The 27,316-nt window shown below is 40.9% G+C and overlaps 1 protein-coding gene across 40 annotated transcripts in view; it reads left to right on the forward strand.

Annotated features, from left to right (window-relative positions):
• The window catches only part of MAP4 (microtubule associated protein 4), a 151,361-nt gene that overhangs the window by 88,568 nt on the left and 35,477 nt on the right, over positions 1 to 27,316 (forward strand). For 22 of the 40 annotated variants that reach the window (XM_074312421.1, XM_074312423.1, XM_074312430.1 and 19 more), the window contains 5 exons: positions 6,498 to 6,620; positions 10,125 to 10,238; positions 12,453 to 12,584; positions 13,140 to 14,153; positions 14,833 to 14,955. In XM_074312421.1, coding sequence (XP_074168522.1) covers positions 6,498 to 6,620; positions 10,125 to 10,238; positions 12,453 to 12,584; positions 13,140 to 14,153; positions 14,833 to 14,955 — 1,506 coding nt within the window. Of the gene's footprint in view, positions 1 to 6,497; positions 6,621 to 10,124; positions 10,239 to 12,452; positions 12,585 to 13,139; positions 14,154 to 14,832; positions 14,956 to 16,946; positions 20,241 to 27,316 lie in introns of all 40 variants that reach the window. The other 18 variants (XM_019723965.2, XM_019723967.2, XM_019723968.2 and 15 more) reach the window with 1 other exon arrangement.

Here is a 27,316-nt window from a genome sequence, read left to right on the forward strand (position 1 = left end):
AGAAACAGGAAAGAATAAAATGTTTGGACATTAATTTCCTTCTTGATTCATATGTATTTCAGTGTTCGAAATTATATTCCATAATGAGAATATTAAATATCCATGAATAGTTTGCTCAGCTTGGGAAAGTGGTTTTTCATCTTCACTTTTGAGTTGGAATGTCAATTATCCATAGTTGTCTGGAATAAATTGGCAGAATGAGTAGAGGTCATTGAAATACGGGCAGTGGACATGAATACAGCTTAATATCCACATGTGATTACTTTCATATATATATAACCTGTTTAACAGAATATGAAAATAGAAATGGGGTTTGTTATGTGTTATTGACATTTTTAGGGAATATTTTAATTTCTCTTTTGTCTGAAGAAAGAACCTGGTTTTTGTATCCCGCTAATTAGGGTAGCTAGATGTCATGTCATAGGTGCATACTGTCTTGGTTTATCATGGATGTTGTCCTGACCTAATTATTAATAATTGTTCCTTCTACTCTTGAGTATCATAGCCTATTCTGACCAGGCAGACTTAAGTATTTGAATGAGCTGATTTAGTTTAACATAAATTTCTATTTAATAACCCTGAACATTTACAAAAAGTAAATTATACACTGATTATAATATTTTAATAGTCAGCAAAAATATGTGAATAAAATGAAGTGGAACAAAGCTGTTGTAAAAAGTAGAATCTTAATTTGTAGGTTGTATCATTAAGAAAAACACACCAGTGCACAGGTGAATGCACTGGTTGCCATGCGAACACTGAGGGAAGAAGTTCCTGTATTTAAGAGGAGTGGTCCATGCAAATACTCGTATTTCCTAGGAGGGTGACCCCGAAAGGAAGAGGAAGCCTTGGGTGGCAAGCAGTGTGGGGAGAGCGAAGTCAGGCGTCCTCCGTGGACAGAGCAGCTTCGGTAAAAGAGTAGAGGTTGTGGGTGCTGGGTCGTGGGGTGAGCTGAGGTTTGGGGGCGTGGAATGGATGACGGTGACGCTGAAACGTTGTGTAAGACTGGCTTGTACGAATCTCGAGTGATGTAAATTTGTCCTGTAACCTGTAGGTTACAGGGAAGCATTGAAGAGTTTTAAACCAGGCAGTAATCTGAACATGTTTTATGTTCAGGAGAGTCGGACGGAGGCAGAGACTCTTTAGTGTTAGAGCTTTCTGATTTCATCTATCCCTATTCCCTCCCTCCACACAACCGTAGGTGTTTGTTTTGAAGCAAATCCTAGACATCATGTAATTCTTTTGTTGTATCAGTCTGTATCTCTAGAAAAGAATTCCTTTTTAAAACACAATTAGGGTACTATTAACACACCTCTCAATTTATAATACTAATATCCAGCCAGCATTCGCTTCACCAGCGTCTCATCCAGTTATCTCATTTGTTTGGTTTTAATAACTGCTTTGTTAAAATTAGAATCTAAGTTTCTTTTAATTCATAGATTGTTTATAGGGGATTTTTTTCTTTAATACAATATGGGTTTTGTGTGTTTTTTAAAGATGCTAGAGATGTAATTGTGTTATCACTAGAGGAGGAGAAGTGCGGAGAGAAGGGATACACAGCAAGTCTGGGAGGGTCAGGGCTGATTGCCGGGGAGATGATGCAGGGCGAGCCTGCATGAGTGCTGTCCTGGGAGGGAGCGTGAAGTGTGTTTCTCGTAGTCTCTAGTTTAGCTTTGTTTTCAAATTAGAAAAATAAAGGTGGAGGATTATTTTTCACTCAGATAAGCAGGAAGGAAGGAATGATGGACTCACATAGTTAAGTTTGCGGTAGAGGAAAGGCAGTCGAAGAATATTATTTTCTGTAAAGTAAGAGTTTACATGTTGGGACGGAGGATGCTGGAGAGGAGAGTATATGTAAGAACCTCTTGGGAGACTGAGAAAGGAAGTTGTGTACAGACACGTGCTTCTATAGGAACAGTGTCCATTCAGTACGATAGGAAGCCGAGGGTCATGGAGGCCGAAGGGACACCTGAAAACAGTGTGGTGCTGACAGACGCGCTCTTGCCAGCTATTGCCATCCTGCGCGTGCCCACTCTGGGAAGCAGCCTGCGGGATTTCTGGTTGAAGCAAAACAAGCTCACTGTGTAGTCTTTTAGGATGTTTTCAAGAAGTGTGCTGGTTTGTTTTTCATTGAACCAGAGAAACTGCTAACCCAAAGCATCAGCTCTGTCCTGCTAGAGACCTTCCGTGCTTCACTGTTTTCAAATAGTGTTAGAATTCTGAACTCTTAAAAAAAGAGTCTCCCAGATATTTTAGGGATGTCAGATACTGTTCATTTCAAACCAGGAAGGTTGGTGGGCTTTTTTGACTGTTTAGTACAGAGGAGAAGGACACTCTAATAGAGCTAGATGTGAACATTTAAATCTATTTTGTTCTAAAAAGTGGAGTTGGCTGAACATTTGAGGAGTTAGCTTTCTTCTGTCACTTTTTTCTGATTTTAGAAAATAGAAATACTTAAATTCTTATTTTGAAATAATTTCAAATGTACAAAAAAGTTGAAAGAATAGAATAAAACAAAGAGCTTTTGTATGTTTTTCCAGATTTACCAATAAATAACATTTTCCCACAATTGCTTTATCATTCTATAATACGCATATATGTAGGGATGTATATATACTGTTTTCTTGGTCAGTTTTGTTTTTTCTTTGTAGCAATAATCTGATGTTCTCACATGTGTTACTTACAGTGTCACCAGTAATCGAAAATATCGTATTCTGAGATTGCCCCCGTCTTTTCTGTGAAGCCTGCTTGCTAGCATTGATTTTCTTCTCTTTCCATATAATTTAAACAGTTTAGCCCTGAGTGAAATACTGTGTTATATGTTTCCTCATTTCTCAGATGGCTAAGTTTCTATCCCAAAAATATAGTGAAGCCTGAGCTTTGTCTTGGACGTCTTGACTCTGTTTGGGGGTGGGGCAGATGTGGAGGGAAAGAGCTCGAAGAGTTATAGTTATACATGAGCCCACAGTGCAGTATATGGGGACGTGGACTGATAGACTTTTAGAGCTTAGAGCTTGGAGACCAGATACTGGTACAGTCCTTTCATGATATTGGTGGGAACATTGAGGTTCAAAGGAATTAAATGAGTTAACTAAGGTCTCCTCAAAGAGCTGAGACTACTACTTGAGTCTTCAGCCTCAAACTATGTTCTTTCTCTGCTGCTTTATCTTTATACTTGACTCTCCAGGTAAATAGCAGTATGCTCAAGGCTGAGAATGTCTCTAAATACTCTTAAGTCATCAGTTCTCAAACTTTTTAGTATCAAGACAATTTTCGTGCTTAAAAATTAGTAAACTTCTGAGGATGGTGAATATGTTTGCTGTCTTGTGGCGATGGCATACATGTGTCACAATTTATCAAATTGTACACTTTAAATACGTGCAGCTTATTGTATGTCAATTGTACCTTAATAAAACTGTTCGTTAAATTTAGGACCCCCAAAGAGCTTTCGTTTATATGGATTATATCTATCAGTATTTCTTAAATATTAAAATTGAGAGACTTTCAAACTGTTGTTTTCAAATAACAAAAATAAAGTCATGAATGTTAACGTTAACATTTTAAAATAAGTGTAGTTTCCAAAAAAAAGTTTAGTAAGAACACTTGTGTTGTTTTGCATTTCTCTAAATTCTTTCATTTCTGCTTTAATAGACATTCTGTCACAATATGTTGTTTGGGTTGAAGTATATAGAAGAAACTTTTTTGCATACATATGTATGTATTTAAGAGAAGGAGTATTTTGATAGTTTTTTTTTCCAGAACTGTGGATATTCTCCTTTGATTTGACATTAAAACTTGACAAGTGATGGTTTCTTAAAGGTTTTTTGCATTGTAGAACCTGACACAGTGAACTTTTTGTGTTCTGTTATATTAAAAGCCACTGGTTTATCTTGCACTTAGAAAGGATCTTCTCTGATAGGATTACTCTGGCTTAGATTTAGAGATATGACTACTTGATTAATTAGTACTTTTAATATTTAGTCACTTGCCTTTTCTGTTAAATGACCCAATTTCACAAAAATAGAAACTGGCCCCTATCTTTCCCTATTCTACTTCTAGAAGAGAACCAAGGTATCTAGGGTTGTTTCCGTTGCATTATGTAAATTGCTTTTTGTTTGGAATTTCATTTTTCATTCTTTTACTGAAATAGACTCTTTGAGTAGACTGCAGTTATGCTAAAAAAAAAAAAAAATAGATAACCACCCACATTTATCCTGAAGACTGTTGTTTCTGCAAAGGAGTTTGCCTACTTTTGCTGCGGAGTTTTAAGAAGGAAATCTGGGTCAACAGCATTGTATGAAGATATGGGGGCGGCCTCTCAGACATGCTCATTAATGACACTGTTTTCGGCGGCTGGCTATTCTGGCAGCACCCTGTGAAGGGGGATAACCCATGCCATCTGCGTCTAAAACCAGATTCCTTCTCCAGGACGTGAGAGAAATGTACCCACTTCTAACAATTTTGGGTTTTTACCAAGGGTAAGAAGTAGAAACAGAATCACTAGCCTTTTAAAGCTTGTTTTGGAAATAGGCTATTGTTTAAATTCTTTGGGGCTTCTTTATGCTTTACATACTACCGGTGAATGTAAATCACTTTCCAAGAAGTTTGGTGTATAGTGTGAATTTATTAACATGAATCATTCAGTCTAGTATAATGACCTTGGAGTAATTTTGATTAAAATTAAAAACAAAAGAAACCCCCTCAGATATCTGAAGTCATCTCAGTATATGTTCCTGAAGGAACAGCTCAGGCAATGCAAATCTAAGATAAATTATTTCGTTTCATTCCCCTTCTCTTTCCCTAAACCATTTGATGTAGATGAAATCAGATTTAAATGATTCCGTGAAACATGAAAATAAAGGACAACCTTAAAGGGGAAAATTTGCACCAGAGGTGGCCTGATGTTGGCTAGTGGTAAGGGAGGGACAGTCCTGCCACTTACCCTCCCAGTTTGCCCTGACTTTAGCAGTGGTGGTGTAGTGGCATCTCAGAGAGATTTTAATGATGGTGAGCTTCTTTTCGTGTGCATATTATCCATTTGTTTATTTTTCTTTGGTGAAAATGTCCTTTGAAATCTTTTGCCCATTTTAAAATTGAGGTATCTTATAATTGTGTTGTAAGAGATTTCTTTTTTCCAAGTCTCATTGTTTTATACTAGCTTCAACATACAGAATAACATTCTAATAAAGATAATCAGAACAAACAAAATGTAGGGAAACTGAAAATAAGAATGAACTGTATGGGCACTGCTCATTGCAAGTATAAACAAAACTGAACAAAAAGAGCTCATTGGGGGAAACAGCTATTTCCCCCATATTAAATGCATAAGCGCAGTTTTGAACAAATACTATATGTACCAGTATTTAAGTAATGTATAAATATTTTGTTTTTAATGTGATAAATGAACTTGTTTCTCTAGTTAAAACTTATCTAATGTAGATTTTAATTTAAATTGTGTTGTGAGATTTTTAATCTCTTCTGCATACATATCCTTTATTAGATTTATGATTTGCAAATATTTTCTCCCAGTCCGTGGCGTCTCTTCTCATTTTCTTAATGGTATCTTTGGAAAGCAAAAGTTGTAAATTTTGATCATGTCCAATTCATCAGTTTTTTTTTCTTTTATGGATAGTGTTTTTGATGACATGTCTAAGATATCTTTGCCTAATCCAAGGTCACAGATTTTTCCCCTTTGTTTTATTCTACAAGTTTTTTAGTTTTAGCTCCTTACATTTAGGTCTTTAATTCATTTGGAGTTAGTTTTTGCTTATGGTATGAGGTAAGTGCCCAATTGTTTATCATTTGTTGAAAAAAAAGTATCCTTTCCCCCATTGAATTATGTTGGCATGTTTGTTAAAAACCAGTTGACCACAACTGTGTAGGTTTCTTTCTGAACTCTGTTCTGTTCCATTTATCTAATGTGTGGTCTATACCACACTGACTTGGTTATTATACATTTATAATAGCTTTTGATATCAGGTCATTGTAACTCCTCCAACTTGCTTTTCTTTGAATTTGTTTTGGCTTTTCTATGTTTTTTGCATTTCCATGTAAATTACGGGTTGATCTTGTTGGCATCTTAAAAAAATTCTGCTAGGAATTGCCTTGAATCTATTGGTCAGTTGAGAATTGCCATCTTAACAATATTGAGTCTTCCATTCATGAACATGGTATATCTCTTCATTTATTTAGAGCTGGCTTTAAAAACAAAAATGATTTTGACAATTTTGTCCAATTTTGTATTTGTTCTTTTGTGGATACAAATCACTAACCTTTCACGCATCCATAACCAGAAGTCCTCCTGCAGTATTTTTAACCTTATAACAACCATATGCCTCCAGTACTTAATTTACTTAATTTAAAAAAAAAGTTTTTGTCAAATGCACTAGCTAGGTATGATTGTTTTATATTGTACTAGCTGTAATACTGAAATGCTATTCTAGTGGAGGAGAAAACAATGGTACTTTGCAACTTTTGTTTTATGTTTCTATTTAAAGGGTTTCCGACTGAATTCCTTGAAGAGAAAGTGGCCTACCAGGGTTATCACAACAGCCAGAACTGGCCAGAAAATACAAACTTTTGCTTTGAACCCGAGCAAGTAGTGAATCCTGTGCAGACTGGTAAGTGCTGGCTTGCCTGTGACTGCTGAATGTGAACTATGACACAAACATGACAGAGCCACAACCACCACTCATAAAACATTTTAGCCTAAATATAGCTCCTAAAGCACAACCAAGGTATAATTATTTCCCCTGAACATTTGGTTGACCCTTTCTCCTCTCTGTCTATCTCTTCTTCTGGGGCACATGTCCCTCTAGTTCCATCTCCTTCAAAATTGGTTTTGAGTAAATCAACTGAAATTCATATTCACTAAAGACTAAACTATCGGTGGTACCTCAGAACCATGATTCTTCCAAAAGGAATTATTGCAGTAATGGTGGCACCATCTTTTGAGTGTCTGCTTTGTGCCAGGCACAGGGCTAGAGCCTTTATATACATATTATATGTGTTTCTTACCCAACTCTACCAAATATATAGTATCCTCATTTGACAGAAGAGAAGACCAGGGCTCATACCTAAATTCTATAAAGTTCAATCTAATCTGTAGAAACGAAAAACACATCTGTGGTTGCCTCGAGCTGGAAGTGGTGGGAGGAACAGATCGCAGAAGGGCTGGGAGCAGTGGCTTCAGAGCCTCCCTGGCAGGTAACCAGGTTGAGAGCTCAGGTTATTTGTTTCCACTAACACGTGGTTTGTTTTTTTCCATCTAACTTATATGGTGCTCATAGCTGGTTCCAGAGAACCTCGTACTTGATGTTATGTACCATTCTCTAATTATTGGCTATCCTGGATATACGGTCATTTTTAGAAAGAGCTTTATTGAGATATAATTCACATACCATACAATTTACCCACTTCAGGTGTACAATTCAGTGGATTTTAGTATATTCACATGTATAGCCATCACCAGAGTCAAATTTCAAACGTTTTCATAACCTCAAAAAGAAACCTGGTACTCTTTAGATAGCCATAACTCCCTGTCCCCTTATCCACCCTAGCCTTAAGGAACTAGTACTCTACTTCCTGTCTCTGTAAATTTACTTGTCCTGGTCATCTCATATACATGGACTCATGTAACGTGTGGTCTTTTGTGACTGGCTTTTTTCACTGAGCACACGTTTTTAAGGTGCATGCACTTTTGTGGCATGGATCAGAACTTCATTCTTTTATACGATGCATAATCCAAGGTATGGGAAAACCGCATTTTGTTTAATCTCTTCATCAGTTGATGGACTTTTTTTTTTTTTTTTTTTTTTTTTTTTTACTATTGTGAATAATATTGTTGTAAACATTCATATACAAGCTTTTGTGCAGACGTGTTTTCATTTCTCTCGGGTATATACCTAATTGGAATTGCTGATCATATAGTAACTCTATGTTTGTCATTTGATGAATTACCAAGCTGTTTTCCAAAACAGCTGCACCATTTTACATTCCCCATCAGTAATGTATGAGGTTTACAATTCTTCCACATCCTTGACAGCTCTTGTTTCCCCTTTTTTGGAAATTATAGGTAACCTAATGGTTGTGAAATGGTATGTCATTGTGATTTTGATTTGCATTTTCATAGTGACTAATGATGTTTATTGTCTTTTTATCTTTTCATGGGCTTATTGGTCATTTGTATATCTATCTTCCTTGGAGAAATATGTATTCAGATCCTTTGCTCAATTTTTAATTGGTTTGTCATTTTGTTGGTGTATTATTTATATATTCTGTATACTAGACCTTTATCAGATTTATGATTTACAAATATTTTCCCACATTTTGTGGAATGTCTTCTAATTTTATTGATAGTATTTTTTTGATGCATAAACGTTTTTAATTTTGATGAAGTCTAATGTCATTTTTCTTTTGTTGCTCATGCTTCGGTGTCATATCTAAGAGTCCATTGCCAAATCTGAGGTTGTGAAGACTTATTCTTATATTTTCTACTAAAAATTTTATAATTTTAGCTCTTGTATTGAAGTCTTTGATCCACTGTGAGTTAATTTTATTATTTTTTTAATATGGGGAGAGGTAGAAGACTGAATTATTTTGCATGTGGATATCCAGTTGTCCCACCTCAACTTTTAAAAAAAAGACAGTTCTTTCCCCATTGAATGGTTTTGGCATCTTTGTTGAAAATCTGTTGACCATAGACATAGGTGTTATTTCTCACGTCTTAGTCTTAGTCCATTGATCTGTATTTCCGTCCTTATGCCGGTACTATGCTGTCACGATTGCTGTTGCTTTTGGTCAGTTTTGCAGTTGGGTAGTGTGAGTCTCCCTACTTTGTTCTTCATTTTCGTGATTGTGTCCTTTGTAATTCCATACGAATTTTAGAATTAGCTTGTCAGTTTCTATAATGAAATCAGCTGGGGTTCTGATAAAAATTGCATTGAATCTGTAGATCATTTTGGGGAGTTTTGCCATCTTAAGTCTGTCCGTCTATAAATATGGAATGTTTTTCCATTTATTTATATCTTATTTCTTTCAACAATATTTTTATAGTTTTCAGAGTATAAATTTTATACTCTCTTTGTAAAGTTTGTTCCTACTATTTTATTCTTTTTTCATACTGTGAATGGAATTTTCTTAGTCTCATTTTCAGATTGTTCATTGCAAGGGTATAGATATACAATTGATTTTAATATATTGTTCTTGTATCTTCCAACCTAGCTGACAAGGTTGGTAGTTTTTTAGTGGATTCCTTAGGATTTTCCATTAGGTTGGTGCAAAAGTAATTGCGGTTTTTGCAATTATTTTCAACCTTTTAAACCGCAATTACTTTTGTACCAACCTAATATATATATATAAGGTCATATCGTCTACAAATATAGTTTTACTTCATCTGCAAATAGTTTTACTTTTTCCTTTGCTAATTGTCCTGGTTAGAATTTTCAGTACAATGTTAAATAGAAGACGAGACGCAGACATTCTTGTTTTGTTCCTGGTCTTGTGGGGAAAGCATCCAGTCTTTTCATCATTAAGTATGGTGTTAGCTGTGGGTTTTTTATAGATGCCATTTATCAGATTAAGGGAAATACCTTCTATTCCTAATTCGTTAAGTGTTTTTACTCATGCCAACTCCTGAGTTTATTTCTGCTCTCGAGATGCCAGCTCATTCAGGTAGCTTTTGAAATGCAGTTTTCTTCATCATGTCCATGTAAGATGGAAGTGTCTTTTTTTTCCCCACTTGTTCTGCGTCTTTTTTTTTTTAAAGTAAAGTGAATGTCTACTATGTAAATATCTATTGAAAGTTTAATTATACCTGTGCATTCACCTCTTGGTAGACTGTAGAGTTGAGCATTTTGTTGTGTTTTTACTTTTATGTATTTGTTGGCTGTCTGATTTAGATAATCAAATCTTAGAGACTATGAGATTACGTATTTTTAACTCGTAACAAATGAATCAGTGAATATTTACTGATTTCTTACCGTTTAGTCACATATTATCTCAGTTTATTTAATGAACTGTTAATAACACATATATAACTAATCAGTATTCAGGGGATAATAAGGAATGCTACCTTTATAGTTGTATTAATTGGGAATGAGTTTTAAATTCCTTCTTTATTCCAGATCCCTTTAAGATGCACCACAGTGACGGCCTGGAAGATTTACTCTTTTTCCCCAGTGGAACAGCCAATGCTTCAGCATTTACAGAGCAGAGTGATCCCCTGAAAGACAGTTATGGTATGACTTCTCCAGTTGGACTTCTTACCCCAGACAATTTATGTGGCCTTCACCCCTTACCTTTGAAGTTAACCACTAGACAAAGTCACGTTGAGGAGCTCTGGCTGGGACAAGGCACTTTCTAGATCAGTCCCAGGAGAGAATTCATAGTTAGGCTCTCAGGCTGCTTCCGTCCTCTCATGAGATCTTGAATCCTATATCCCAGGGCCAAATTCTGTCTCCACATTTTACTATGTGGAGGGCAAATCATATCCTCCCTAAACTTCGGTTTCTTTATCTATAAAACGGGGCTAACACTAACTAGTTTCTAGCTTAAAGATGTGATGACTACGTGAAATTATGTAAAAGAACTTCCTATAGTGTTCATTACATAGTAAACATTAAACGGATCTTTGTTACCAATATGTAGTATCCTCATTTCTGGTTTTGTATAACTTTTAACGTGAGTGTGGCTGGGGTACTGTAGGGCAAGCAAAACTTCTACCCATCTTAGGTTTTCAGTTGGGACTAACGAAAAGATTAATAAGAGAAGAAGCGTTTATTAACACCTGCAGCATATATCACACAGGAGAAAAGTAACTGAAGATCGTTGCTTAGAATTCCTGTTTCTGTAGCATCTTCAACAAAAAACAATAAACTTGAGAGAAATGATAGGACAAAGGACAGCAATATTACGCTTCTAAGAGTAGCAAACCGGCAAGGTAATGGGAGGGAACTAATGGAGTAAGGTTTGTTTGCAGATTTTGATGGTGCCTCTCTGGGCTGGTAAGAGTTTATCTCCAGTAAAAGGAGAATTTATATCCTGCCTTTAGGTAGAAAGGGAGGAACTTTTTTGTGGGTTTGCTGCTTTTAATTGCCTTCAGGTCAAAATTATTTTTCAGTCAGAGGCATGTTTTGAGGTGACAAATTCTGGTTTCCTTCAGTACCCATCATCATCAAGTCCCACTTCAAACAATGCTACAATTCTGTATTTGCAAAGATCCTGACCCATAATATATTCCACTCAGGCTTTTTGGACTCTTGGGAGAAGGATGTTAAATGAGTTGACTTTGATGTTATCCATCTCGTCTCCTGATACTTTGATTTTGGCTTTGACTCCTGTTTTTTTCAGCTCACTAACTAGCGAGTCATTTAGTTGCATTGACTTCTTTCTTCTTTACAGCATTTTTCTTCTCTTCCTTTATGCTCCCTCTGCTTTTCCCCAGTGTGAACCCCTATCACTTCCCACCTAGACCACCTTGGCAGTCTCCTGACAGGCTTCCTGCTCCCTTTTAAAATTCATTCTGAACAGACCTGTATTCATCACCGAGTCCCTGTTCTGTAGTCATCATCTCGTTTTCGTAATGAAGATGTTAAGGCCCCCCTCCCCCCCGCTTTTTCTCTTCAAGTCTAAATTTCTCTGCTTTCCAGATCCTTTTTCCATTGTTCTAATCTTATTTTTCCTTGCCGGTATGCAAGATCTAGTTGAATCAAACTAATTTTACAGTCCTGGAAACATGCTTGTCCTGTTGGCATCTTCATACTTTTTTTTTTTTCCCCCCTCTCTATCCTTGAAATTGACTACTCTCTCCTCTCTTCCTGCTCCTGCTTCTCTGGAGCTTTCTGTGACCACTCTAGTCCTCTGGTGTGTTTTAAAACTCATATAGCACCTAGATCTGTGTATTTTGCATTACTTGATATATATCGATCTTGTCGCTCTAAATTGTAATAACCTTGATGGCAAGAACCCTCCAGGGGTTATTAAATCCCCTCTTAAATCTGGCAGTGGACAGAATAATAATAATTCTTTACGTTGTGTAGTTCTTAATAATTTACAAAGCATTTTCACAAAATTGTCCTCTAATGTTGGAAAGGATGGTGTTAATCTCATTTTACAGATGAGGAAGTCACAATTCCGTACTAAATGTTATGTTATGTCAATTGTGATGTTGGAGCTAGAGCTCAGTCTTTGGTATTTTGAACCTTTGTAATCCACTCTAGAAGGCAGCTAATCAGTGTTGACTCATGGGTGACAGGGATGGAGTTGTATTATACAGCCTATGAACACGTAGCCCAAACCTGAAGAAGATCAGCAGTTTCTTGCTTTGTTTTTCATTGCTCCTTAGGTCTGCATCTTTATGGCAATATGTAAAGCTGATTTTAAATGCCAAATGTCTTTTTTCCCCCAATGTTAATCAAGTTTCAAAAATGTGTTTGTTTGTGTTTCAATATTAGGTCTGTTTTCTTGTGACACATTTGCTCCTGCAGCTGTTGTACCTCAGGGGTGGCCTGTGGAAGCCCCAAACTCTCCGCACGCAGGAGTCTTCATTTCCCCAGAGGCCACACAACCTGTACAGCCCACAGCAGGTAAATTATTAGAACTTCTCTTTGTCAGTTAATGATTACAGTATCCATAATCAATATATCATCAGACTTCTTTTTTAGCAGCGTACAGCAGGATAGATAAACATCTCGGAACCATCACAAATGTTTTTAAACTTGTATTACCTATTTCACATTTACAGGAAGTAAGTTGCAGTAAAAATACAAGACTTTGGGTTAACAGGCACAGAAAATCACTTTTTAATTCAGCGCAGATTTAGGATTCTAGGGTTTTTTCTTGATGTCCCATAGGTGCCCTTTCTGACACTAATTGTGTACCTGTGGTGTTTTATTAAGCCTTTGATTTTTTTCTATTCTTTGCCTTTTCTCCTCCACTATTTGTTCTCCCAACATCCTGTTCTTCTAAGCATTGGGAGTGTCAGAGTAGCACAAATGCGTTAACTGGACAGCTTCTTAGTTATGTTTAGGGTGTTATGGTCACAAAAACCAGATGCTCCTGTGTTCTAAGAAAGTGGATTTTGAATGCAGAGCTACAAGCAGTCAATGATGGATCCTAAATTTCCAAATTATTTCCCTTAGAGCCAGCCGAGGTGGTAGAAATGGCATCATCAGAAGAAAGGGCACCAGCAAAAGCATTGGAAATAACGATGGGACTGAAGGCTGATGACATGGCACCATTTAGAGAGACAGAGATGGCCGTGGCTAAGGACATGGCACCTGCCACAGACACAGAGGTGGCTTTGGCTAAAGACGTGGAACTATCTACCAAAGAAGATGTGGCACTTGCCAAGGATGTGGAATCATCCATCGAATCAGATACGGCCATAGTCAAGGATGTGGTATTACCCATGGCAACAGAGGAAGCCCCAGCTAAGGACATCATGTTATCCCCAGAAACAAAGGAAGCCCCAGCTAAGGACATCATGTTACCCCCAGAAACAAAGGAAGCCCCAGCTAAGGACATCATGTTATCCCCAGAAACAGAGGAAGCCCCAGCTAAGGATGGAATGCTATTCAAAGAAACAGAGAGGGCACCACCTATACAAATGGATTTGGCCCCAGCAGAGGGCATGGTACCACCCACAGACAGAGAGATGGCCCCTGCCAGGGGTGTGGTATCACTCTCAGAAATAGAGATGGCACTGGCTAAGGACGTTGGATCATCCACAGAAATATCCTCAGCCAAGGAGCTGGCCTTGTCCTCAGAAACAGAGGTGTCCCCAGTCAAGGACGTAGCTCTATCTCCAGGCCCAGAAGTGGCCCTGGTCAAGGACACGGCTCCAGCCCCAGACATAGAGATGGCTCTGGGCAAGGATGTGGCTCCACCTCAAGAAAAAGAGGTGGTGCTGGTCAAGGACATGGCTTCACCCCCAGAAACAGAGATGACCCTGGGCAAGGATGTGCCTCTGTCTCCAGACACAGAGATTGCGCTGGCTAAGGATGTTGTACCACCCTCAGAAACAGAGGTGGCACCCGTTCCAGTTAAGGACGTGAAAGCTGGACGGACACAGGAAGAAATAAGTGAGGATTCCCGGTTAGAATCTCGCCAGAATGAGGGGCATTCAGCTGCACCTACTTCCATGATTTCGCCAGGTATGGACTTATTCTTACTCTCAGGATTTCTGTCTACCAGGGTGTAGTCTCCAGAAGGGTAAGGGATAAACATCATGCCAGTTAAAATAAAAACTTTGCAAATCCATAGACATTCCTACTCTCCTAGACAACTACCTCTCACCTTTGCCCCCTCCAACCTCCAACACCTTCCCCATCCGTATTCTGCTGATCTTCCTGTTTTTCTCATAGATAATTGAGGTAGTAAGAGAACATTCACAACCTTCTACTACCTCATCTTGTGTCTGTATCCATAGACTCTACATTCATTCCTGTCACTAGAAGTAATTGTCATGTTTCTCGTTAAGGCCAACCTCTCTGTCGTGCACTAGACCCCATCTCTTCTTGCCTACTTAGGCGTATTGCCCAGGCCGTTCTCTCCTTTTCTTCCCTCTCAACAGCTTTTTACCCTTTCCATCAGATCCTTCCTACCATACACAAATAATAATAACATCTGTGGTATTTCCATCTTAAAAACCACAAAAGCCCTCCCAACTCCACCTTCCCTTCCCCTTCCAACTACCACTCCATTTTTCTGCTGCCCTAACAGGAGCATCCCTCATTCCTCAAAAACTATTCCCGTTTCCGATTTCTGGAAGGTGGAGAAATAGCTGAAATCGTGCTGCTCTGAAACCTGTGTGCTTTTTACTATTACCTTTAGAAGCGGTCTCAGCCATGGGCCAGAAGTACAACTTGCCAACAGATGAGGTGTCTGTGTTAGAGAAACTAGAGCAAAAGAAACCATTCAGCAGTCAGCCTTCTGAGCTTTCTTCTGAGACCACAGGTAAGTTAGGAAAACCAAGTGGACTCTTAGAAACCACTAAAGCTGGGAGTGGGGGTGGTGGGGCAGACGTTGTCCCTGGTTGGATGGTAGAGTCAGCGGTGCCGTTATGAGGTCAGTTCTCAGATAGAATTTGTGTTGTTCAGGCAGAAAGTCAGCTTGTTCCGTACTTTTAAATTATCACTATATCAACTAAGGACCCCTAAACTTGAATGCAGGTCAGCTGTTCACTCTTCTGTCCTGAGGGATTTTAGGCAGTTATTCAGCTTTCCCACATCTCAGTCTCCTCAGCTTTAAGAGACTACGTTGGTCCAGTGGTCTGTACAGCCTTGCTGGTTACCGTGTGTTTCACAGCCTACCAGCATCTGCATTGCCTGGGACCTTGTTAGAAAGACGTCATTTGGGGCTCCTCCCCAGACCTTCAGAATCATAATACGCATTTTCACAAGTTCTCCAGGTAATTCTTATATACATTAAACTTTGAGAGGCACTGCTGCAAGATACTTTCTAACTCAAAGTTCGATTCTTCAGTGAACTCTAAGATTACCCGTTTTTATTATAAGCCAGAAACATGCATATAATCGTCAGCTGAATTCTCTGCCTACTTTTCTGTGACTGTGATTAGAATGTGAACTGGAGGGCAGGGACCATGACTTATTTCACTTACGATCTCTAATGCTTTGCACACTGTCTGGCAACAAGAAGGAACAAAATGAACGTTTGGGTTTTTTAAAATGATGTTTTAGTGACTCAACATACCAATACAGATTTATCAGGTTCTTACTGTGTAGAAAATACACCAGGCGAAGGCACACAGATATTTAAGGCCGGGTCCTTGCTCTTGTGTTATTATTATAGTATAGCCTGATGGCAAGACAAGTTCGCAGGCATGAACTCTGAAACCAAAGATTTATATAATAATTGAATAAAATAGTATGAGATGGCACCAAATAGCTGCTGATTAATTGCCAAATTAAATGTTATAAATGCTGTGCGGTGCTAAGGCCTAGCAATTTTTTGAGAGAAGTGGTAATTGACCTGAGGTGTTGAATAAAGGGCAGGATTTGGAGGACTTTGGAGGGATAACGACAGAAACAAAAAGTACTGTTTCAGTGTTTCAGCATTCTCTCAAGTCATTCCATTGGGGCAGACTTGACAAGCGCTGTCCTTGACCTGCTCCTAATGGACTCTTCCTGGGACCTCGGATCCATGCTGGGTCGGCTTGGAGGAAGGAGGTTGGACCAGCAGACTTCCTGACACTTTCCCAAGGGTGCTTATCCCAATTGTTTTCATTCATTGCCCTACTTGGCATTATGTATATTTCTCTGGCTTTGGGAAAGTACATTTAGGAACAGAACATTGAAATCTAACATGTGTCTTAACATAGGAGGCTCAGTTCTGGAATGATGAGAATTTTTCTCTGGCCAAAATACTAAGTCAGTATCTTTTTTCTTTTTTTCTTCTTATTTTTTTTCCTGGTAGCATAAGTCTGGCCTTCTGGTCTGTTTCCCAGAATTGATCTGATTAATTTGACAAGTAATTAGTATAATATTGGTGACAGACTCTTAGAATTACAAATTCTGTCCAAGATCATATGTATTTTATTCAATTAAATGTCACCAAAGAGACAAGAGCTTACCATTTTATTACCTAGTAAAAATAATGACAAATAAAAATAAGTGTCAGATGAGATTTATAGACAGTAAGTGCTTATTATAGGGGTTAGGAAATCTCTGAATTTATTTTCTCCAGTCTTAACTATTTTGTAAGTATGTTTGAAAAAAATCTTTACCTGAAATTATGATCTTTATTAAATATTTGCTAATCCCAGTTAAGGGTGAGAAATGTTTCAGAAAAAGCTGTTTTCCTAAACAAATTAGTATGTGGGTTGGTGAAAATAGAGTACTTAAATGCGACATTAAATGGACTTTTTTTAAAGAAACAATAACAAGGAGTTTTCTGTTTGGAATTTTGGCGACCTTCATGTATTGCAGGTACCTCTCCCTCACAAGTCAAACAAGTGTGCAGACCCAGTGACCGCAGGGCCGCCCGGCCCAGGCCTGCCAGGGTCCCTCCTGAGCTGCTGGGAGGCTCTTCTCCACGGAAGACTCTCGATCCCGGGCTGGGCCCCTGCCCTTTGTCAGAGTCGGGTTGGGTCTCTGGTTCACCTTCCGGTGGTGAGCCTGGGAACCAAAGGAAAACTATTCATGGCGACTTCCTGGAGTCCCAGAGGGATCTTGGCAGGGAGGCCTGGGCTCTAGAAAGCACAGCAATGATGCTGAAGAAAAAAAAGAAGAAACCCAAACAAAAAAGATATTCTCAACCCCGGGCTGGGGGACCTTGGGATGATGACAATGCAAAAGAGCCTAAAGGTCACCCCTTTGCAGCTGACACACAAAAAGCAGATGTTCTCCCCAGCCAGTCTACCCCTATGGGCATGGAGCATGGACTGGCATCCAGAGAAAACCTTTTGAAAAAGGGATGTGAAGTTGACTCCAGAACAACCACACCGGTGGCCGAGAACTTTGCCTCAGAAAGTCTTGGTGTTCCTTTGTGTCCTTTGGAAGAACCCCTGAAAACTGCAATAAGTTCTCAGCCCAAGCTGACAGCAGAGGCAGAGGTCAAAGGTAACAAGACAGGACCGCAGAGCCAAGATAGGAAATTGATGCAGCAAGGTGAATGCGTTCCTGCAGAGAAAGGCCAGGCCAGAGGCTCTCTCAAACTGAAAGGGCCCCTGACGGAAGTTTCTGCACATGGAGGAGAAAGCCCTTTGGCGATCAGACCCAAAGAGGGTTGTGTTCCTGTCTTGGACCAAGAGGCTGTGGCAGGAGTTTCAAAACCCACAGCAGCAAAAGAACTGTCTGATTCGATACCCACTTTGACAGCAAGTAACCCATTAGAAAGTAGTCTGAAAGAAGGGAATGATGAAAGGAAAATGCCTAACCTGCAGCATGGATGTGCTGGAGAGGTTAAAGAACTGAAACAGGAAGACTTTCCCAAACCAAGACAAGAGCTGAGGAGCTCAGCTTCCCAGCAGCCTCAGGACAAGGAGGTAGCTCCGTTTCCTGGGCCGGGAAGTGAACCATTTAAGAGAATGGCAGGTGATGGCAAAAGCAGGAAGGGAGGGGGAAGTTCTGGGAAAGTGAGAGCAAGTTCTGGGAAGGTACGAGCCAAGCCTGAGCGGCTGTTCCTTCCAGACAGCCAGGAGGATGGCAGAGCTGTCCTTGGGCCGAGTGAGCCTGCCGCTACCACCGGAGTAATGAATGCCAGGGGTACGAGTGAGGAGCTGGGGCTGGATCCTTCAAAGCAACCGGGGAGCACGGCTGATCTCCCTAAGGCAGTGGTGAGGGGGGAGCCTAAGGGGATGACTGACCCTAGTGTGGCAAGCACCTTGCAGGCATTGATTCCCCTGGGAAATGAGCCAGGCGTGGCTCAGACTTCCGGTAGTAGAACAGAAAGAGGAGCCGTAGCCATAGATCTGGGTGTCAGTAACCAGGGCAAGGAAGGAAGGTGTCCCGGGATGGATCGTGAGGCAGCTCCCTGGATTTCTGAAAAGCCTAAAAAAAGAGGTAATGAAGGCAAAAACAAAAAGGTTAAAAATGATTATTCCGCACAGCCAGCTAGAATGGAGAGCAAGGAAGAAACCCTCAGCCCGCCCTTTGTAGGGAAGGATGGAGGGGCTGGTGGCACTCCCCATCAAAACAAGGAGTTAGGGCTCACGTTCCCCATTAATCATGAGCCTGTGTTCTCACATACATCAGATACACCCACAGGGGAAATAGTTGACCGAAAGGGTAAAAATGTTGAGGTTAATTCTTTTGAACTTGGGGCTCTTGGTGAGAACAAAAACACAGTCAAGGATTCTGCTGTTACTGGAACAGCTACCAAGGTGACCGATGTGAGCTGCCAAGACCAAACCCAGGGGCCAGGATTTGTTCCTTCAGTACTGCCTGAGGAGCGTAAGACAGATGCAGCCAAGGGACTCACTGCAGTGGCTGACAAACCAAACAAAAGGAGTAAGGATGGCAAAAGTAAAAAGGTTAAAGGTAGTTTTCCTGAGAAGCACATTCTAGAGAGTAAGACAGATGCAACAAAAACACATGTTCCCCTGGAAGCCACAGGGGTCCACAGAATTGAAGGCATGGACTATATGGATGAAAACAGAAACATTACCTTTACCTGCCGCAGAACGCTGTCAGGGGGGATGAATAAGTCAGCCCCTCTAGAGGCCCTGGATTCAGCAGCCTCTGAAAAACCACCCACTCCTACCCCTCAGGTAGCAAAGGAAGGTGATTCGTTTCCAGACACTTTGGCAGAAAGAAGGCAAGAGACAGCTCCGGCCCAGATTTCCAAATTATTAGCAGTAGATAATTGCAGCAAAGATGGAGTCCCAGATCAAGAAAGACCCAGGGGTCCCTCTGCTATTATGCCCTCGACAAGCACAGGCGGAGGTGCCCTGACTTTTCCAGCATCCGTAGAAACAATTAGTCCTGGAGATAACTGTGTTAAGAATAAAGGCGGGCTTGCTGATCCCATGAAAAATGGAGGGCACGTGACAGGGGAACCCGAGTTGGTGCCCAGCGGTGCATCTAAGCATTCAATAGAGAAAATAGCAGAACTAGCGCAGGGGCACCTTTCTGGAGTGCTGGTAGAAGAGCAGAGCCTACCAAGTGAGGTCAGAGGCCGAGAAGCATGTGCAGAGAGGAGTCATTTTGCAGCACAGCCAGTAAACAAAAAGGAAGAGCGTGAGGAGGGGTCTGCTGCAGTGCAAGCGCCCAGTGTACTGGGAGGCGAAGCGCAAAAGCCCCGTTTCTGTGAGGACCAAAATGCTGAGGGTGGGGTGTCCGGGGGCCCAGCCAGTGTGAAGGATGAGGTAGACAGGACTCTCTTGCCTCCAAAAAGTGAAAAGGACAAGTTGGAAGTAACTCATCCGTCTTCAGAAATTACAGACTTGGAAGATGTTTCCTTGCCAACAGCAGAACTCCAGTCAGAGTTCTTAGGTGGCGAAGTTGCGGCTACCCCTTCAAGGGTGGTAGATAAGTTAGTAGCGACAGCTTCCAAGGGTCTTCAACTCCTAGACCACAAAGATAGGCTCTCTGAGGCCCCTGAGAACATGACGGAAAAACTTGAACCAAAGGCTCCGGGAGAAGGAAAGAAGGAAGACAAAAACAGAATGGCAGAAGCGATGAAAGGCTACATGAGACCCACCAAGTCCCGAGGACTTCCTCCACCTTTGCCAAAGCCTGCGCCCCAGGACCGAGAGAGATCCAAGCCCCCCAAGCGCAGCGGTATGAGCCTGCCATGCGGCGGTGTGTGTGCGTGTGGCTTGAGTCAGCATCCGAGAGGCCAAGAGCTTGTGCTTTGGTCCCCTTCAGACTCTAATCCTTGTTAATCATTGATTTGTTGGCATGGAAATGTATAACTGCTAATGACGTGTGTCCTGCAGCCCAGGTGTGTCCAGCTTGAGGCAGGTGACCTGGTTGCATGCCTGTTTACCCAGCACTGAACCTTGAGTGTTACGGGAGGTTGAATTGCATACAATGAGTTGTTGAGCAGCAGGCCTGGCATCATTCACTAGCCTTAATTTTTTTCAAAGTGTGCCACTGTGCCTCCTGTGTGTGAAGTTTACAGCCATACTTTAATCATCATTTTGTATAAGGAGGAGAAAAAGCGTTTCACATCCAGCTGAGTGCTTAGGATTTTTTTTGTCAGTGTATACGAGCATATACGTATTTTGTGCTGGTGGGACTACATATGCAAATTGCTTTTAGATAAATGAGGGTGGTCTGCCTTTGATAGGAAATGGAGGCCTCCGACCCGTGTTGGCAGCCCAGACTGTGTGTTGCTAGTAGTGGGATGTGCGCTTCCAGTGATGCAGCCGCACCTGGCCTGGCTTGTAGCTCACAGCTGTTGGCCCACAGTTGCATGTGGGCAGAGTCTGTGTCCATGAAACACAGTCTACATCAGGGCAAGGCTGTAAAACTTGCCCATGTGGGACCCTCATAAGTTTGCCTTTTTTGGCTTTAATCAGTCAAGTAATCGGAATGAGATTGAAAGGTGATTCCTTAAAGATTTAGAAATGTTAGCTTTCCTTCCCCCTGAAAAGCATGCATGTAATCATGACTTCCTGAGCCTAACCTTCAAAAAATGGTTCCTGGCCTTGGAGATTTTCCCACAGCCTACAAATGATACTATCGCTTAATCACTGTTGCCCAGCTTGCATGATGCAGCTACTAACTCCAGAAATCAAAAACCACCAACTGGCCTTAGTAGCCAGTGAGGCTCTTGGAGACACCTCCTCCTGGGATGGAGGTGCGCATGATCCAGACTTGCTGTCTGGGGCAAAGCCTGTGCTGGGCATGGATGTGCCTGGCGAGGGCGCGTGCTGTGTGAGCAGAGAATGCTGAAGCCCGTTATCTGCATAAGATATTCTCATCTTTTCTGTTTTTATCTTCCTTCTGTTAGCTCCCCTGTTGCCAAGGCAGAAAATGAAGTCGTATATGGGGAGCTTTCTAGCTTCCCTTTAAGATTTCCAGTGTTCTATCCTGCTCTTTGATTTTAGTTTCTGGATTGGTTCTTTAGTTTCAGCGGTGATACAAAGAGTAACGTGTGAATTTTCTGAACCCTACCCATTTCTTTGTTCAGTATTTCCAAAGAAATGTATAAAGAGGATTTGTGCTGATTCTTGAGGAAGAAAGGTAGATGCTGCAGAGCTTCCGGGGCCCTGCTTTGGCCAGGCCAGGCTCAGAGACTGTGTCAGGAGTGGCCTCGCAGAGTGTCTGGGGAGAGGGTGATGGATTTGGGGCAGTGTTCTTCTCTGAATTCTAGCACACCTTTCCCCTAAGGATAATCTGGACTTTTTATTTTTTTTTTAAACGATTTTATTGAGGAAGGGGAACAGGACTTTATTGGGGAACAGTGTGTACTTCCAGGCCTTTTTTCCAAGTCAAGTTGTTGTCCTTTCAGTCTTAGTTGTGGAGGGCGCAGCTCAGCTCCAGGTCCAGTTGCCGTTGCTAGTTGCAGGGGGCGCAGCCCACCATCCCTTGCGGGAGTCGAACTGGCAACCTTGTGGTTGAAAGGACGTGCTCCAACCAACTGAGCCATCCGGGAGCTCAGCGGCAGCTCAGCTCAAGGTGCCGTGTTCAATCTTAGTTGCAGGGGGCGCTGCCCACCATACCTTGCGGGACTGGAGGAATTGAACTGGCAACGTTGTGGTTGAGAGCCCACTGGCCCATGTGGGAATTGAACCGGCAGCCTTCGGAGTTAGGAGCATGGAGCTCTAACCGCCTGAGCCACCAGGCCGGCCCCTGGATTTTTTTTTAATAGTCAAAAAAGTTTTTTTTTTTACACTCATTTTTAAATAGGTAATGCGTTCACATGGTACAAAGGGGTACTCAGTAAAACGTTAAATCTACCTCCCTCCATTAACCCCCATCCAGTTTCCTTCAGAGGCAACCAGTGTTAGCAGTGTCTTACACATCCTTCCAGACAATTTATGCATAAAGAAGCGGTGACATACATATTCCTTGATTTTATATAAATGAGACATGGCTATCACACATTCTGCGATGTGCCTTGCTTTATAAACTTAATTATTTTAGAGAGCTTTTCAAATTAGTACAAAGAAAGGGGCCTCAGTCCTTTTTAACAGCTGTGTGGTATTTCATTGTAAGGCTATACCCTAATCTAATTTACCACTTCTTTACTGATGGACCTATAGGTGTTTTCCAATTTTTCTCTATTAGAAACAAGGTGCATAAACTATCCTGGTATATGCAGAATGCCATATTTGTGCAAGTATGTCTGTATAATCAAAAAGGCTCTGGAGTAGACTCTCAGCTTTGAGGACTTTGTCTTCATAATTTTGACCAGTGTTGCCAAACTGTTCCCCCTCGGGCAGAGATGCACCGGGCTGTGCCCCCACCCTCAACACAGACCATTATCTGTCCCCTGCACTTGTTCCACTAGTGTGACTTCTTTTCTGTTACATGTGCCGATCTAATAGGTGAAAAATTACATCTTGGCGTAGGTTTGTTTTACTTATTTAATGTGACTTCCTTATTTATTGTCAAGTTTATAAAAGCCATCCCTACTCTTGAGTTTATGAAAATATTTTCTCTTTAATTTTTAAGTTTTTACATTTTGAATCTTTGATCAATCTAGAATCTGAATATTTGTTTCTGTGTGTGTGTGTGTGTGTGTGTGTGTGTGTGTGTTTATGAGGTGGGAGGTAGGATTACTTGGTTGTCCCACTATTACTTGTATAATCTATCTCCCACAGAAATGCCACCTTTGCGTGCTTTAAATTCCTGTATGTATTTGGTCTATTTCTGATCCATTGGTTTTTCCATTCAGGCTTTACCACAATGTGGCTTAAAAATGTATATTTAATATCTAAAGATTAGCTATATTTAATATCTAATGCCCCATATCTCACCCTATTATTCTTTTTCAGAGTTTTCCTGACTATTCTTGCTTATTTATTACTACATATAAACTTGAGAATTGGCTCTTATAGTTTTGGGAGGGAAAATCCAATCAATCTTATATTAAATGTATAGATTACCCTAAGGAAATTCAATGTTGAGTTTTTTATCCAAAGACATATTAATATGCCATGTTCAATAATACCACATGTTCAAGTTTATGTGTCCTAGTCCATCACTGGTATTTTGATGGTGTTTTCATATAGATTTTGTATATTTCTCGGGGCTCTGAGTCGGGACTGAGTGGACTGGGGAGTGTCTGGACGTGAGAGGGGACTAGGCAGGTGGCCCCTCATGCCCAACCGCCATTGGTTCATGTGGGCTCTGAGGTTTCACACGACTGATTCTAGACCTGGCCTTATTTAATTTTATCTTTGCTCTGCACTTCAAAGCATTCATCCTTACTGCCCTGCCCCCAGTTTGCCAGTTATTCTCACATATCTTGTCCTCATTTGTCCTGTGGTCGGACGGTACTAACCCATGGTTTTCAGGGTTTGGACAGCAAGGATAGTAGGGTGTTAATATTATAAAAATAATGGCAACTACCACCTATTGCTTGAAGATTGTATGCCTAGTTATCTGTAGCTAGATAGGTAGGTACACACACACACACACACACACACACACACACACACACACCAGTGTTATGAAGGATTCGGTCCATATTACAGGTGAGAAAATGGAGGCTGTTCAGGTCGCACAGATAGTAGTAAAGTGGCAGAGGGAGAATTTAAACCCAAGTCTTTCTGATTGTGAGGTCCATGCTTTCCTCCTTCTTGCCTCAAAGGAATCTTCCAGAAGGTTTTAGGTTCTTAAAAAGAAAACTAAATCACTTTTTTAGGTAGAGAAGTGGAGACATATGATGAGGACATAAATTGTGACCCAGAAGCTTTTGAGATTAGAATCTAGGTTGACACTTTCTAGCATTTTATTCTCCAGGCAGAGACTGCTTGATTTATTCATATGTTCTCCTGAACACCCAGCATAGAGCGTTACATACATATGATGCCTAATGACACTTTTTGAATTATAAATGAATTATGTTTTGCTAGTCTTATCCTCTTTGGAAGTAGGGAAAGTGAATATACTGCTAAAGGCTCTTCCAGCTTAACAGTCTCTCCTGTTATTTATTCATGCTGCGTTCGAATTTAGGGAAACTTCAGCAGAAGGTTTCTTCACATATTATGCATGTTGTTCCAAACAGGGAACATTGAGATACTTTGGGAAATCTGAGCTCAACTTGTCAGAAAAGGGCTTCTTGTGGGATTGTGGGATTTGTGAAGGGAAGAGCAAGTTTGGATGGAAGCGAACGCTGCTGTTCCACATTGGTTGCTCCCCTGGAAGCCAAGGAGAGCTGTGAGTGACAGTGCACGTGGCACATTGTGCTGTGATCGGGACAGGTATGGATCTCTGTGAATAGGCCCTTTTCTTTGCCATAGTGACAGCCTAGTCTTCTATAGTGACAGCTTCATTTCGTTTTCTTTAGTTTGCTTGAGCCCATCAACTGTCTTCCATAAGCTGGGAGTATCAGTTTATGGTGGGAAATTCTCTTGGTGTGAAACTTGAAGTAATTTATAAAGCCAAAATCCTAAGTTTCAGGGCCCTTGTACATAAATAAAATATGCTCAGCAGATGAAAAAACCATTTGTAATTTTAGAACTTGCTATGAGTTTACAACTGGAGAAGGACCCATTTGGCAATGTCTTTTCTTAGCAGTAGTGCCGTTGGTGAAATTCCTTTCTTCCCACTTACCCTCTCATTCTCTGGCTTTTTTTCTTCTTAGTGGTTGTGTATTAATGAAATTTCTTGGGGAATTCTATATATACCACACAAATGAAAAGAGCTACCATTTATTGAAACGTACTGTATGTTCAGCACTCTTAAATTATTTTAAACCTCAAACAATCCTGTGTTACTATTTGCCTTATTTCAGTAAGAGCCATCTAAATATTCTTTGAGCAGAATTTAGCAAATATCAGTTATTCCACTTTAAAAGAAGAGTCTTCTCTTATACTCACTCCCGCTCACTTACCGTCTGGCTCAGTAGCATTGGAGGATTCAGAAAACCAATGAACAACTTAGCTTCTGATTTTTGGTGTTGTAGATATATCTACTTCCTTTTAAGGGGAGCAGGTCCTATTTTCTCGAGTAAGGTGAGCCAGCTAAGGCTGAGTTGGAGGGTTGTGATGGGTGCCTGTTATGTTTCCTTGACAGTGGGCGTTTCCCATAAGTGCAGATTGACATAGGTTTAGATTTCTGATGTGGGTCGGGCCACTGGGATGGCCCCCATTTTTGTGGGTCCTGATATATGAATTACCGTGTTCAAAGATCACATAAACCAGATTACCAGCTTCAATTTTTTTCTTCCTGTTTGCTTCCCAACTTTTGAAAGTTAATCAGGGAGAATCATGATTTTCTTGAGTTAAACGTGTACTAAGAAATGTTTCCAAAATTTATAGTTAGAATATGGCTTTGAAATCATTTTGCATGTATGTTTGAATATCTAAACAAAAACACCATTTACTTCCAGGTAAGTATCTAGATTGCAACTTCACAACCGTCAGCTTTTATTAGAAACGAGTGTCATCAGTTATTGTAATCAGTAGAATTATTGACTTTCATGGTAATGGTAACTTATTAGGAATTGTTTCCTGGAGACAGTAACAGGGAACATTTGGTCAATCTGGAATGTAGGTTTGTTGCCTTGGTAACTGATAAGAAGGAACAGTTGTGGAGCATATCAGAACCAAGGCCCTGAGCAGGTTGAGGACTTGCTCAAGCCACAGGGCAAAAGCAGAAACGACTGTCAGCTGTCTGCGGAGCTCGGACCTGCAGGCTGTGCCATCACACTTGGAGGCTTGACATGTCATGTGTAGTCTGATAAAATGGCCCGAGAAACCACCTTCTGACCAGATGCGTGGGAAGCCACGCACTCGGGTAAAATGGAACTTCAAACTATAGCCCAGGGGACATTTCAAATCCCCTGCTGAGATGAGTTTAATGATGGTGTTTGTGTTTTTTCTCGGTATCACTTTTACAAGTGATACAGTCATTGTAAAAGGAATTCATCCATCCTCCCTGAGCAGAACTTTTCTGAGAGCCTACTTAATGTGTGTCAAGCACTGTGGTAGGTCAAGCACTGTGGCAGAGATGGACAGGTCATATACCTGCCCTCTGGAAGCTTCCAGGAAAGGCACATAAGTAAAAGATTATGGTAATTTCTGAATCCTAAGAAGGGGTACTGACATGGAGGAGTCAGATTGGGGGTGGGGTTGTTAAAAAAAACACCTTTCAAGGTGGAAAGTTTTCCTTAAAGAAAGGATTTATTGAGCCAGATGCTAGCCAAAACAGGACCAGTTCCTGGAACATGCAGTCTGAGCCAGTAGCAGCGCTGGGTGGAAAAGACGAGCATGTCTGCCATCCTGGAGTTGACATGCGCTTTTATACATTAGGTTTGGGGCAAGAAAGATGTTAGGTTGTTATGAAAGGATTTACATTGGCTACAGATAAGGGGGTGGAAAAAGTGAAGCGGGGCAAGTTCCCAGGTAGGTGCCCAGCCTGTAAGGAAGACATATTTACCACCTTTGATTGGTTACAGGCCACAATACTGAAAGTTCATGCGCGTGCGGGATGCGGTGGCATCTAGTGGTCCAGCTAACAGATGCCGTTCAAAGCTCCAGCGTACACTCAGGAATGTGAGCAGTCTTTTGTTAGTTGGTCCACAGCTATTACCTGGTTAACTGCTCCATCTTTCACTCTTTGCCCGCTGTAATTTAATTTAGAACATCTCAGAATTTTGCTCTTGTCGGGGTCTAGGAGACTTCACAGAGTAGGTGACATTTAAGTGAGTTCGGAATGAGTAGAGGTAAAACCTAGAG

Source organism: Rhinolophus sinicus, linkage group LG10, assembly GCF_036562045.2.
Source record: "Rhinolophus sinicus isolate RSC01 linkage group LG10, ASM3656204v1, whole genome shotgun sequence".
Classification (NCBI taxonomy): domain Eukaryota; kingdom Metazoa; phylum Chordata; class Mammalia; order Chiroptera; family Rhinolophidae; genus Rhinolophus; species Rhinolophus sinicus.